Source organism: Phoca vitulina, unplaced genomic scaffold, assembly GCF_004348235.1.
Source record: "Phoca vitulina isolate PV1807 unplaced genomic scaffold, GSC_HSeal_1.0 scaffold23, whole genome shotgun sequence".
NCBI classification, from domain to species: Eukaryota; Metazoa; Chordata; class Mammalia; order Carnivora; family Phocidae; genus Phoca; species Phoca vitulina.
In genome coordinates, this window is record NW_022589726.1 from 12,581,379 (window position 1) to 12,596,649 (window position 15,271).

The window sequence follows — 15,271 nt, forward strand, 5'->3', positions numbered from 1 at the left end:
AAGAAACTCATTTGAAATATGAAGGCCCATATAGATTAAAAGTGCATGGATGGAGAAAAATATACTTTGCTAACACTAATCAAAAGAAAGTAGGAGTAGCTCTATAATTTCAGAGAGCACACACTTTATTTACAGCAAAGAAAGTTATCAGGAATAAAGAAGGGTATTATATAATGATAAAGGAATCAGTTCTCCACAATGCTCCTTAATGTGTATGTCCTTAACAACAAAGGCATCAAAACATGTGAGGTCAAAACTGATAGAACTGCAAGGAGAAATTGATGAACCCACTGTTAGAGCTGGTGACCTTCAATCCTCTATCAAAAATGGACAAATGCTGGATCTCGCTGGCAGAAAATCAGTAAGGAAACAGCTGAACACAACAACACTATCAAGCAACCGACTATAATTGACATCTACAGGCTACTTCATCCAACAACGGCAGGATACACTTTCTTATCAAGTTTACATGAAATATTCACCAACACAGACCACATTCTGGGCCATAAAACAGACCTTAATAAACTTAAAATAATAGAAAGTAGGCAATGTCTGTTTTCAGACCAGCATGGTTTTAAACTAGAAATCAATTAACAGAAAGAGAACTTGAAAATCCCCAAACATGTGGGGATTAATCATCATGCTCCTAAGTAACACATGGGTCAAAGAATAAATGTCAAGATAAATTTAAAAATACTTTGTAATTTTACAGAAATCAGTTGTAGCTAAGGTAAAACTCTGGTGGGGGATGTTGATGATGGGGAAGACTATGCATGTGTGGGACGGGGCGTATATGAGAAATCTCTGTGCTTTCTTTGCTTGAACTTGAAATTGCTTTAAAAAAAATAAAGTCTACTTAAAAAAAGTTAAAGGAGGGAAAATAGGCTGAAAGTGGTTTGAGGGGCACTGCTGTGGTGCAGGTAATGTTCTCTTTTTAAACTGAGTGTGTTCCTTCTGTACATTCCTGAAAAGGTAACGAACAGTAGACATTCATTTCAGCCCTTAAGAATGATTTGTATTTTGGCTGTGTTTGACTTCCAATGACATTAATCAATTATGTGTATTCTGAAAAAAGTAGTACCCTAATATTTGAGCTGATGTTGGAAATTGTTTTGATTAGCATAGTGTAGCACAGCATTTAATGGTCCTTAAGAAAAAGCTGCAGATTTCATTTCAAAATTTAGCATGAACATTTATTTGTCATTTTAATTTCATTTTTTTAATTTAATGTGAAATACAGGTTTTTCTTGCATATTATATAAATATATATGCATGTACTTTCCAAGAAACAGCATAGGCCTGCAATAAAAATAAGTGAGCAATAAGAAATAATTAAAATACAATAAGAATAGAGCACAAAGGAACATATACAATGCTAAATTGCATAATTCAGACGAAAAGATATTTTAGTTTTGTGTGCTTCTCCCCATCCCCCCACCCCAAAAAGAAGAACTGAAGCTTTGTAGACAAGAAAACTTATGATGAATATAAATATTAGAAAATAAGTAGCACCTTTGGTCAATAAAATGATTGTCAACATTTATTTCTAGGAAGCCTAAGAGAGCATTTCTGATTTTGTAAATAAAACTAGTTAATATGTACCATGAAGTTTAACTGCTGCATATTTCAGAACTTGCATAGAATGTTTACTGATGGAATAAAAATGAAATCCTCAAAATAGAGTATCAATTTTTAGATAACAAAAATGCTACAGGTATTTGTTTTCTGTATCTTACTTTGAAAATTAGCTAAGAGAATTCCTCTAATATCCATTCATCTTGCATCACAGGATACTGTAGTATTAATTTAATAATCTAGATCCATCCATTTATTTCAATAAAGGAGTTTTTCTGTGCATGGCACTTTGCTAGGTATTAAAGCTGATACTATAACAAAGATAACATCCTTGTCCACAAGGAGCTCACATTCTAGTAAGATAGAGATGAATTTGAAAGTATATTCAAAACTGCACGCAAAATATGTATTCCCATTAAGGAATTCAACATTTGGTTTCAAATTAGTTGTGCAAAGAAACAGAAACTACAATTAACAGAGACGGTATAAATGAAAATTGAGTGGCAAATGATTCAGTAGTCAACAAGTTTGCTTAAAAATGAAGAAGTAGGAAAAAATGAAGTAGGAACATATTGAACTGAATATACTTTTAAAATAATCAACAATATAATGTATTCCTGATTTAAATAAATCTACATTGTTTAAAAACAAAATATGTATTTGTATGAAAATCCTAGTTCTTTCATTTTGTTAAATTTTCCCCATGTTTTATTTGCCAAGTTCAGAACTACTGTATATGCAAAAATTATAGAAATAAACATATATTCCAAGATCAAATCACAATCACTTTAAGTACATTCATCTGTAAGAAGGCAAAAAGAAGTGCATTCTATCTTATATTTTAAAACTTTGACTGGCATTTAAATTATTTCCTACCATATTGATTTTTTGAAAAATGAAATATGTACAGCCATGATTTAGGTCATGTAAAAATAACTGACTGGATCATCTTAGGTGTCAAGCAAATCTACCCTTTCTCTTCATTTCCCTATCATAGTTGATAGACCATGTGACAGTAGGATCATTTGTTCAGTGGTCCTTAAAGTGCCTGGAGAACAAACAAATCAACTACATTTTTTTCACTTAAAAATCATAAAAATACAGCCCAAGATACAACTTATATTTAAAAAAATAATTCTACAGATTAACCCCTAAAGAATGCTTGCAAAAGTTAGCTAGGTTGGCCGTTGCCAAGCGATGTCTTCTATCTGTCTTCTTAGCAACATGTCATTATGTATAACTTTTATCCCAATAATCTTACTTTTAATATTTGCCCAAACTTACCAGTGGGATAACAAAGAAATATTTGATGAAGAATATAAGTAGTAAATGTTTTCAGAAATTCCTCAGAAATAGGGAATAATTCATTCTAGGGAATACTAATCAATAGAGTAGTTTAACGTATTCGGAGGGAAGTGCTTTTAAATAAGAAGCTTCAAATCAAATGTAAATTTTAGCAAATATATCTTACTGTCCCATCTTCAACATAGGAATTTCTATACCTGACTCATATCTAAGTAATTTTGTGATCTCATTTTTATCATATTACCAAGAAGGGGCGTTCTATTGATTGACGTACTCACTGACGCTACTGAGGCTTGCCCTGTCAGAAAGACAAGACAAACGGAGTATACATGGATGTCAGTTTGGCTGAATCTAACCAAAAACATCACTAACTACAAGTGCATCATGGGCCCTGTTCATGAAAGATTTTACTGTGACACATCAGTTTATCAAAACTTTTATTAAAGTATGTTCTTAGGGTAAATATCCTTGATGAATTAAGCAAACAAATACCGAGTACAGATTGTTTTTACACTTTTACAGAGCAAATTCCTAATAGCAACCATTCTCCCCTTCACTAGGGATCTTTTATTTAGAAGTGATTTTTTTTTTTCTGAAATAGAATCAAAATGGAAAATCTGAAAAAAAAATCTATCAAGATGGGGACAGAGGAAGATGGTATCACAAAGATAAAAGATACTATAGTTCTACAATTGCCGGACACCTGTTGTCAGGTTTTATGTTAACTACATAGAATAACCATCTAATAAAGCAAGAATTTTTGAGATAGGTCTTATCCTAATAATTTTATTAACTCATCCTCAGATTCTTGGATCAAGAAATATTGTTGGAACATTCTTTTCAAAGTTATACAATGATGATAATTTCTTGCATACAACTTAATAATTTAACAAACTTGCATCACGTGTTCTGTGCTCTGGAATTAAATTTTTAGGAAACAAGTGAATGATGCTTCTAAAATAAAATAGGAACATAAAGAAAGGAGGAATTAATGGAATGTTGACACACAATTCTATAAACACATTATTGGCGAGTATTTTTAATGACTTAGATATTGCTATAACAACATATATAGTGCAAAATCATTCATCCCACCAATTATTATGTCCAGTTTACTCAGAATTATCTACTGTGGGGATCATTAAATACCCTTCAAATTAAATTTACAAACATGATTTTGCAAAATATGACTCAGGAGAAATACACTCATTTTGGAAATAAAGGATTTATCAAGCAAGGCTAGAGTAAGTGTTTCCAGGTAAATATGTATTCAATCTATAAAGATTACCATTAAAATAGGATGGCTTATACAGTGCAATGGGGAAAAAGGTGGGTCAGGAGTCAAAAGACTTGGGTTCTACTTCCTACCCTGCATTTACTCAAAAGATAGATATATGTTTAGGCAAAGCCCTTAACCTGTTCTAGTCTTATTCTGTAAAAATGTGCATATCTAACAAACCTAATTTAGAGGGTTGAGAAGATGAAATGAATTAAATATATTTTTGATACATAAATATATCAAAACAAAATACAATACAAATCAAAATACAATTACATCTAATGCTTAGAAAATAAACACTCTAAAGATTTATTTATTTGAGAGAGAGAGAGAGAAAGCGCGAGCAGGGGGAGGGGCAGAGGGAGAGGGAGAGAGAACCTCAAGCAGACTCCACGCTGAACATGGAGCCCAACTCGGGGCTCAATCTCACGACCCTGAGATCATGACCTGAGCTGAAACCAAGAGTTGGACACTCAACCAACTGAGCCACCCAGGCACCCCCAAAATAAACACTTTAGTTCATATGTCTTTTCTCACTAAATCCAGAAATCTTCATACTTTAGTTACAAATAGAAAGCATGTGGTAGAAAAATAAAGTCCTTTAAATAGTATATCCAAAATTCGTACTCTACTCTAATGCACAAGCTATATAAACTAGGTCTAACTTCAAAATCTTTTTTAGATGCATATGAAAGTAAAATAACAACCAACCCAGAATAAAAAGCTTAGAGGAATATGTTTCAAAATTCACCCTGAAATTCATATAAGAATTCCGATCTTTTGTTCATCACAGAACTTTTTACCAACTTATGCCTTGATAGAATATTGAGTAGCAGTGTTTTCATACAGAGCTTCTTTAGCTTATTTTGCCATATTTGAGTTTTAAACAAAAAAAGCTTGTTTTGCTATATGAAGAAAAATATTTGCTGAAAGAGTAATTAATCACCTACTGAAATACTCCTGAATGTTACTCACACTATTAACAAGTACATATGGAGACTGAAAAACATGGCATTCATGCACACAGGGGAAGCATAACTAAACCCACCAAAGGAACAAGAATTCTGTATTAAAAATGCCCAGAATTGATGAAAAATGCTTAAGAACCTGGCCTAGACATTGTGAAAAACAATGAGAAGAAAATATTTAAAAAAATAATAATTATGAGAAAAAAAGGTGAGAAGGTAAGGTAGCTCAGGATTGGGATGGGAGAAATAATTCAGTCTAAAAAATTCCCATATGCTCTATTAACACCAAAAATTGTTTGCAATATTATTTTCCTCTTAACACAGGGACCTAAAAGTATGATTCTCAGTACTATAACAATGCTTTCATGAACTGTTCATAAGTGAAATAAAGCGAAGGAAAGGCAGTGTGGGGGAAGACTAACATAAACCAGATTGCAGGATCTTGTAGGAGTTAAAAATTAAATAGTGTACAAACAACTGATAGCAAAGAAGAGAAAATGAGAACTACAAAAAATGATGTGAGCTCAGCAAATTGTTCATGTTTTAATTATCAACAAAGATAATTTCTGATTTTGATTATACAAGCATTATAATCACTGATAATGAGCCTCTCAGCTTTTAAGTGGAGGGAGACCATGCACATGGATGTGTAAAAATCAAAACCTAAAAGACAAAGTGAGTTGAATAAAGATTCTAATCTCAATTTATATCTGAATAATTTTGATGCTGCTTGGTACTATGAAGTGTTGTGGTAAGAAATCTACTTGGTAAGATGTATCTAGGATCTCGTTGCATTGAAAGAGCATATAGGATATGTAATGGCGCGGTGCTGTCCTGGTAAGTTTTGTTTCTCAAAGTCGTGAGGCCCTTTAAGAAGATTAGAAACATCCAGGATAGTTAGTACCAACGACAGGAAGATTGATTTTTCTATATTCCTAAAAATCATATTCACTTATGTATTTATCATGCACAAGGAAGACTCATATTAACAAAACGTCTTCTAGATTATGAGCACCTTCCTTATCCAGGATACCTTAAGCCTCCAGTCACAGGAGTTCCTTCACTTGTGAAGTTGAGAGATCATGGCCAAGAGTACATACTGTTGATTCCAGGAAGACAGCCATTCCTACAAATCACAACTAAATAAGACTAGATGCAGCACGTGTGATTTTGTGAAAGATGTAAGACACTAGAAGTACACCATCTAAAATAATGCTAAGGAGACCACTATTCTATGGAAGTCAAAAGTCTTAGAGGGAAAGGACAAAAGCAAGGATACTTGTTCTGTCTATAGACAAATGGACAGAGAGGACAATGGCAGTTACAGATGTTCAAGGAAGGCTGAAAAATGATTTAGAACGTAGGGGTAGTTGCATTAAATGATGAAAATAAATATATACTGTATAGATGAACCAAATCATTTATATCTTATAATCTTTTTAGGTTTCTTTGGTAGCTTGGATGATCCTATAAATGGGAATCCCTATAATTCTGAATATAATGTTTTGTATGAAGTACTTTTTGAGTCATAATAAGTAGCCAGCAATATGGGAATTACTTATCCATAAAGAAAATAACATTTTTCTTCTAAATCCAACCTCAGGGAAAATATATTATCCCTGAGTCATATAAATATGTCATTATTTTTGTGCAGAAAGTCGTATTAAAACAATTATGGCTATTATACAATCATTACCACTATTTGGGGTAATATGCATTGGCTAGAAAAGCAGGCAACTTGAAATTATATATTCAGTTTATAGCAAAGTCTCTAATGAACGCTAAATAAATCGGAATACAAATTGCAGTTAAACCTAATTGGCTTACTGTATAGGGTTTAAATTTTTTGTATCTATATTTTATCTACCTTTGCTTCTATAGATTCTATTGAAGGCAGCATGCTAGTAAACATGCCAGGGGCTCTTTCTGCTTTTAGATAAATCTGAGTTTTAGTTCTGGTTCTGTCACTTACCACTTTCACTTCGGGTAATTAGCTGAACTTTGTGTGTCTGATTTTGTTTTGTTTCTCTCATCTGTTATGTCAGGTCAATAGCCTCTACTTACAATTTGGTTTGAATATTAAAAGGTATTATGTAGGCAAAATATTAGTTCCTATTAAATGGAGCCTAACAATCATGATTTTTAATTTTGTTTTATTACAAGTGTGCAACGTTACACATATGAGAGGGCTTTTTTTTAAAAAAAGGTACTTTGGGATGGAAAATAATTTTCAATTAACTGATTAAGGATTTCTCCACATTTTATAATATCAATATAAAAACTTACATTTACATCATACATCTTTTTTCAGTATCCTCAATTGTCATGTGCAGCCAGAAAAGGAATAAAAAAAAAAATCGAGATTTCAAAATGCACATTCAAATATGTCAAACTTATTTTACTTATTTTCTAGTGTCCAGGGGTGGGGCATGAGATAAGACAGTTGGAACTTGATATTAAAGAAGTGAAACTCATGTGAATTTACACTGAGAAAACGTCATGTCTTCCAACGTGAAGTACACTAGAGCCTGGCCCAGTGCCTCTTAAATGTGTGTTGACTGGACCCCCCCAAAAAAAACATTGGGAAAGAGGGTAGGGATTGGTCAGGACAAGTCTATACCCAATATTGTATTCTTAAATTAGTGAAGTCATATTTAAGGTTAAATTGTGAAAAATATGAGCTGCTAGTTATCACAAGCAGAAAAATACTTGAAGTAGCCAGTGATCATGAATTATTTTAGTGCCCTGGTTGATAACCTCCCTTCTTTACCATTCCCCCAGTGGGGCAAGGGGACGAAAAGGAATTTTAATGGTGTCCTCTGATTTTGCTTCAAGACATCACTGATTACTGCACACACAGAGGCCAACTATACCACTTCCCCTAGACTAGGTGAATGTTCTGAGCTGATATTCTCTTCTCGGTCTTTAAAGATTCTCTGAAAGCAACAAATATTCTCACAGGTTCAAGGGAGTGGAGAGTGTGAATGACTAGAAAATTATTTTACCCTGGAACGATTCTCAATCCTGTATGTGAGTCTCTGTCGCTGTTTCAAGTGTGTTCTAAATTAATTTTCAACATTTAATATAGGAATTAATATGTGTGCATATTTGTAACTTTGTGTAGAGCTGTTGCGAGGCATGGCTGTATACATATCATGTGCTTTGAATGTGCAATTTTACTTCCCTTTCTTTTTTGACATTTTAATATACAGTGTTAGAAATAAAAAGTTAATGAAGATGACCAAAAACCAACAGAACTGATGCAAACCTCATCAGTAAGTAAATAAACCTCCTTCCATGGAGGAAGGCACTGTAATGCACCCACCAGCTTGTCTCTACCAGCAGGTGACAAAAAGGACTAAAGCCGTGGGCCCAAAACCCCACTATCATTACTTGGCTGTTTATTTCCCCCTGGGATCTGATATGTATATTAATTTAAATATGTATCCTCAGGGAATTGAAGACTTTTTGGAAATGTTTAAGATTGGAGAGCTACTACACAATTTATGATGTTGCATTTCTTATGATGAGTCAGAGTTGAATACAAAAGGACTAAAAATACGAAAGTAGCTCATTCAAGACTCAAGACTGGGCAAAACTAAATTAAAACAGCCATACACTGCCACATTTTGCCTAATTTATTTACCTATGGTATTGGCACAAGTTGCTTTATTTCATATTTAAAAAATACAAATTCCTCTTCATCTGCTAAAAAAATGAATGCTAAATGAAATATGGGACTTCTTATAGCTTCCTAAATATGAGCCACATGCTTAACCAGTGCATAAATTTTACAAATCAAATCCTTAATGTTAACTATTACAAAAGCTTGGGGTCCAGGTGCAATCTTATAGGAAATAAGATAGCATCTGCCTCCACTGCAATTAAAAAAAATGAACAGCAAATTCCTTTTGACATCTTAAGAGTAACATCACTTCAATAATCAAGCACTAAATGTTTTTCATTAATCATACTCTTAATTTAAACTTCAGATTTACTGATGTAAATACTTATAACTTTAGCCATAAGGCACAAATTCTTTCTTGTTTAAAAGTATTGTATTACTCTAAGTGGTATTTATAGTTCTGAGTGCACAGTAACTATCATATGCCTGAATATTCAAAGCTGATTCAGATTCTCAGATGTTTTAACATCGTTATGAAAATGAGAAACTGCTGAATTAAACTGGCCAGCAATGTTGCAGGCCTCTTGCTATCGTGTGATTAACTATGCCTACCCTTCCCAACTGTGTATACAGAGTTACATGCAGTCTCCAGTTCTAGAAACCTTTTCTAACAGTCTCCAGTCTCCCGGTTATGTTCCCAGGCAGGAGGAAGTCTCACCAGGAGGGGGTGGGATTTTGAGGTGCTGCCATTCCCCACAGCGTGAGGAATTTCAGTGGCTGGGTGAAAGGCCTGTTTGGATTTCTGTGTTTTGCTTTTGCATTTTAGGGAGGGGTGAGAAATGACAGAACTGAGAGGGCTCAGTATAAGCACCTCTCCCTCTTAGTCAGCTTTACTCAGATCACTCATAGCAGTAATCCTCTGATCACTGTTATGTGTTGGGAAAAATTAGAATTTGGCTTATTTGTCAGCCTGTCAACCACGATTCCAGTAAATTCCATCTTGAAGTCTCAGTATGACAGTGAGTCTAGACTGAGTTCTGATTAAAAGAAATCCCTGGTTATTACTTTCTGGATTAGTAACAAAAATCCTTTTAAAATCAATGAACGTAGCTCATTGTGAGGAGTCACTTAGGCTTTTAATTTGATTTACATATTAAGTAAGAATTCTGAAAATTATTTGAGGGTTCTATTCTCTAGCACCAGGTACTAATGACCGTCCTCAAAGAAATCATGTGCATGGATTAATCAAATCTAACAGTGCTCAGAATTAATGGTTTAAAATGGAGCATTTTTTTTTTTTCAAATTTATTTTATACATGCAAATTTTTTTTTTTACACAGTTAGTTGCATTTTCAAATTAAGATCATTCTCATTTTCACCCATGTTCTTATCTTTAAAATTCACACTGTAAAGTAGTATGCAGATATAACACATTTCCTCATTCTCCATGGATTTATTTTTAAAGTTAAAAAAAGTGATAATATTCTTTTTGAACTTACTTGTCTTTTGTTCTCTGGATACTCTGTGCACGTGTGTACATATAGGTGAGTGTGTGTGTGTGTGTGTGTGTGCGCGTGTGCACACCAGAAGAAAATTAATTTTCCTTCAATTCTATTTAACACTAAAAAATGAAATTTGGACAGGGTATTCTTACAGGATTAAACATACGCCTTCTAACTACTTAAACCAGAGGTTTGGGATTCAGATCTCTATAACCAAGACTGGAAGACTTTAGAATTATTTTAACCACGACAACCAGAGTCATGTATGGAAATAAACCCATTGCATGGATTCTTTATAGGCATAATCTCAAAATTGGACTATCCAAACAAGTGTTAAAAAACAAACTTATAAAAATTTGCCATTGAGGAAAATCTCATCTCCATTCTTCATTATGACTCCTCATTTCAAGTAAAAACTTCCCCAATATTTTGAAAAAAAAAAAAAAATACTCCTAAGAAAGTCATAAACACTGAAATCAGAGATGTGATTCTTGTTAAATATTAGTTTCTCTTTCTGAGGAATTATTCTCTGTTCTTGTACTTTTGACGTTAACATCATGATGGTTAGATTTGTTCAAGGGCTCAGACTCTCTGGACTCAGGTGTATGCAGTTTCTTCTTCCTTTCTTCTTCCTCCTTTTCCTTTGCAAGCAATCTGTAGTTTATAGCGTTGCCGATCAGCAGCCACACACTCGCTAGGAACACAATAGCCCCACAGGCTATATACATGTATTTATACTGTCCAGTTTGATCCACCAATTTCCCTAAGAGACAGAGAACATCTTTTAAGACAGAATAATAAAACAGCCGTAAAATGATAACATTTTCCAATAAATTCTTCCACAAAGTATGTACCCATTTCTTATTTAAGTTAATATTGAATGAGTTTTTAACAAAAAATATTCTAGATTATGAATTCTATGTATGCATTAAAAAAGCATATATGTATACACAGCATTATATTACCAGTATATTAAATTTATTAAAGATTATTCCCCTCAATAACAATGTACAACTAAGACAAAATAGGTATATACCTGTTTGTGTGTATATTCATAAATACATGTATGTGTGAGGCATGTTTTTTGTATCTATGTGTATATAAATAGATATATTTATCTATTAACTTTTATACATTGAGACTGCTTCATCCTTTCCATGCTTCTTTTCAATAAAAAGGAAAAAATTACATTTTTAAGGAAAGACCCAAAGGCTTATTTAAGGTTCTGACAGGGCATAATATTTACTCAATGCTTTTTCTATGCCTATCATTAGGCTAAACACTTTTTTTTTAAAGATTTTTAATTTATTTATTTGAGAGAGAGAGCAAGAGAGAAAGCATGAGTAGGAGAAAGGGGCGGAGGGAGAGGGAGAAGCAGACTCCCTGCTGAGTAGGAAACTCAATATGGGGCTCAATCCTAGGACCCTGGGATCCTGACCTGAGCTGAAGGCTGAGGCTTAACCGACTGAGCCACCCAGGCACCCTTAGGCTAAACACTTTTAAATGAGGTAATACCTTATTTAATCCTTACAAAATCACTATGAAGTAATTTGATCATAGTTACATAGCCAGTGAACGGCAGAATCTGGAATTTAATCAAGGTCTATCTGAATTGCAGATTCTTTTTTTTTTTTTTTTTTAATTTTATTTACTTGACAGAGAGAGACACAGCGAGAGAGGGAACACAAGCAAGGGGAATGGGAGAGGGAGAAGCAGGCTTCCCGTGGATCAGGGAGCCTGATGCGGGGCTCGATCCCAGGACCCTGGGACCATGACCTGAGCCGAAGGCAGACGCTTAACGACTGAGCCACCGAGGCGCCCCTGAATCTCAGTTTCTTTTTTTTTATTATTATGTTATGTTAATCACCATACATTACATCATTAGTTTTTGATGTAGTGTTCCATGATTCATTGTTTGCCCAGTGCTCCATGCAGAACGTGCCCTCTTTAATACCCATCACCAGGCTAACCCATCCTCCTACCCCTCTCCCCTCTCAACCCTCAGTTTGTTTCTCAGAGTCTATCGTCTCTCATGGTTCGTCTCCCCCTCTGATTTCCCCCACTTCACTGAATCTCAGATTCTTAACTATTCTTCAAAAGAGCTTCACCATACCTCTTGGTTAAGAGTCATATCATAACTTTTTGGGCTAATCACAACTTTTTAGTTTATCCAAATCTAAATTATTAAGGCCACACTAATCAGGAAGAAAGTATTTATTACATTTGATTATTTAGACATTTAAAAACTAGCCTGATATCATATAACCTGAAGATTTATTGACCTTTTTTTTTTTTTTTTTAGAGAGTGAGTGAGAGTGAGCCCTGGTGGGGGGACAGGGAGAGGGAGAGGGAGAGAGGGAATCTTAAACGGGCTCTATGCCCAGCTCGGAGCCCAATGTGGGACTTGATCTCACAACCCTGATATCATGATCTGAGCCAAAACCAAGAGTTGGACGGTCAACCAACTGAGCCAGCCAGGTGCTCCGGTTCATTGACTTTTAAAAATATTTCAGTTTATACTTAATTTTGCCTCTTGCTTATACAGGCACCTAATTCTTAACAATGATAGTGCATGCAAATCCATATTATTTATTATATGCATATTTGAGGTGATTCTGTAGGCCTGTTTCTTTAATCAGAATCTCATTCATTCTGGCTAGCATCTAGTTAGCGGCTCAGTATTAAATTCAGCTACTTGTGAAACTGCCTATTTGAACGAAGTTCTCTGTTTTAATTAGTTAAATGGTGGAATAGGCTTATTTGAGTGTGCCATATACACACACATAACAAAAATGCACAATTTAAATTTCTATTCTAGCTTTAGTCAAATATTTCTATTCATACAATGATTGTTACACCTCTAAATACATACACATTAGGTCTGTGGCCCCATCAAAAATGCACAATTTAAATTTCTATTCTAGCTTTAGTCAAATATTTCTATTCATACAATGATTGTTACACCTCTAAATACATACACATTAGGTCTGTGGCCCCATCAGAGTTGATACCACTTTGGGCTGCCATATAAACATACTTTCTAAATGTCTGGGGAATTTTTTAGCATCATCAAGAAGCCAGGTATGATTTCCAGAACTAAAGCTTCAGCTCTTGTGAGTGCAGCAGTGAAAATGTGAGCTGAAAAAAATAAAACTAGAAATGGTACTGTATCTTCCACTGCTCTGCTAAAAAGAGTAGCAGCCCCAGCAAGAGTGTGAGAAGTAACTACAATGGGGTGCTCATTTACCGAGTGCCTACCATGTACCGGACACCATTCTATCAGTGATCAGATGCTACAGAGAAGAAGCCAGTCCAAAAGTCAAGGAGGATCAGGGAGAGCAGGAGACAGAAACAGGATGAAAAAAAAAAATGGACTTATTATGGCTACAGCCTGAGAGCTTCAACAAGGAGCCCCAAATTGATTCCTGCCATTGCCCCTACTCGTGCAATGGTTTGGCAATATTAACACAAGAAGCACTCAAGAGCACTGAAACTGATATAAATGTTATTAATACAGGTTCTCAGCACAGGTAGGAATAGTCAAATCAGATTCCTTCCTTTTCATCCTTAGAGCCCGCCCACTATGTCTGTTGACCTGACTTAATTTTTTTTTTTAATCCCACCATCGCTGGTGAAATACAATTTTCTCTGTTGATACTAAAAATTTTGCTGCTAATGAATAGGCTTCTAAAACACATTTGGCAAAACCCATTCTGTAGGAAAAGATAGGTCAGTTGTAGTTGTCTTATGCAACAAAATCAATTAGCTGATAAATAAGACCGACTGGCTTTCGTTCTTCTTGAAAACTGTTTTGGTGCCATAGTATATCCAATATTAAAAGATATACCACCCAAAACATCTGTGCTAGATACAAAAGGACAGCCCTGGTAGATAGAAAAATTCAGTAACTATGCCATTCCTGACCAAGTGAAAAAGCAAGGCAAAACGTCAATGATACCTAAAGATCAACAAATTAAATACAAATTTTCCCAATTCAAAGTGATTTCTTGATGTATGGAATTGTTGAATCACCATATTGTACACCTAAAATGAATGTAACACTCTGTTAACTATACTGCAATTTTAAAAAGTGATACCTTGATGTCATATAGGGAAACAGTTTAAAAACTGGAGAAATTTACGTTTAGCCTGGCCGTTACTGTAACCACTAGGGGTCAGGCCAAGAGCCTAAGTGAATACCTAAGTTTAGTATTAACCAAAACAATGTCCTGGAAAAGACTGGCCCACAGAACGTTTTTAATATTTATAACATTAAAGTCTAAGACTGAACAAAGTCTTAACTTGAAAAATGCACTTATACATGTGTCGTGGTCTCCTTACTGTGTAATTTAGCACAGATACTTTCATAGGCATCATTGAAAATATTTCAGATCTTAAAATCTATAGGTAATCATTACAATTTATAAATGTGGAATATATCTGTTCAAAATGAGTTTCTTTTCCTTACTGCATTTCATATACATATATATATATGGGTATATATATATGTACATATATATGGGTATATATGTACATATATATGGGTATAAATATATACATATATTTCTGTCGGCAATATTATAAAAGTATGCTATCCTTAGGCATGCAACATATTAATATAACCAATGTACTCCCAATAAAAAAATAGATCCTGACCTTTAGTATCATTATTTTAAACTTTTGACTCATTTTAATATAAGCAGAAGAGAAATTTGTTCATCAATGATAAAATGAAGAAAAAGTGGAATTTTATTATTATGACACATTTTTTAGAAGCGTAAAACAATGGATATGGGTAAAAACCTGAAAGTTATGTTACTAATTATCAGTCTAACTTAATTTCTTAAGTTCATAGGTCCTGGCTCTGAAGGAAATTTAGGTCTAAAATCAACTATTTATGAAATTTAAAAATACATACATAATAAAACCTAAAATTAACACACCCACAGTCTTTCAGGCTATTAGTATTTATTATTACAAGCCACAACATACAATACAAAGAATGTCCTGGCTAGTT

At 34.1% G+C, this 15,271-nt stretch overlaps 1 protein-coding gene across 4 annotated transcripts in view; it reads right to left on the reverse strand.

Moving 5' to 3' along the window:
• Positions 1-1,171: 1,171 nt before the first annotated feature.
• SLC16A7 (solute carrier family 16 member 7) overlaps positions 1,172-15,271 on the reverse strand; it is a 180,362-nt gene continuing 166,262 nt past the window's right edge. For all 4 annotated transcript variants that reach the window (XM_032421137.1, XM_032421140.1, XM_032421139.1 and 1 more), the window contains one exon: positions 1,172-11,017. In XM_032421137.1, the coding sequence (XP_032277028.1) occupies positions 10,749-11,017 (269 nt within the window). In that variant the 3' untranslated portion in view covers positions 1,172-10,748. The remainder of the gene's footprint in view (positions 11,018-15,271) is intronic.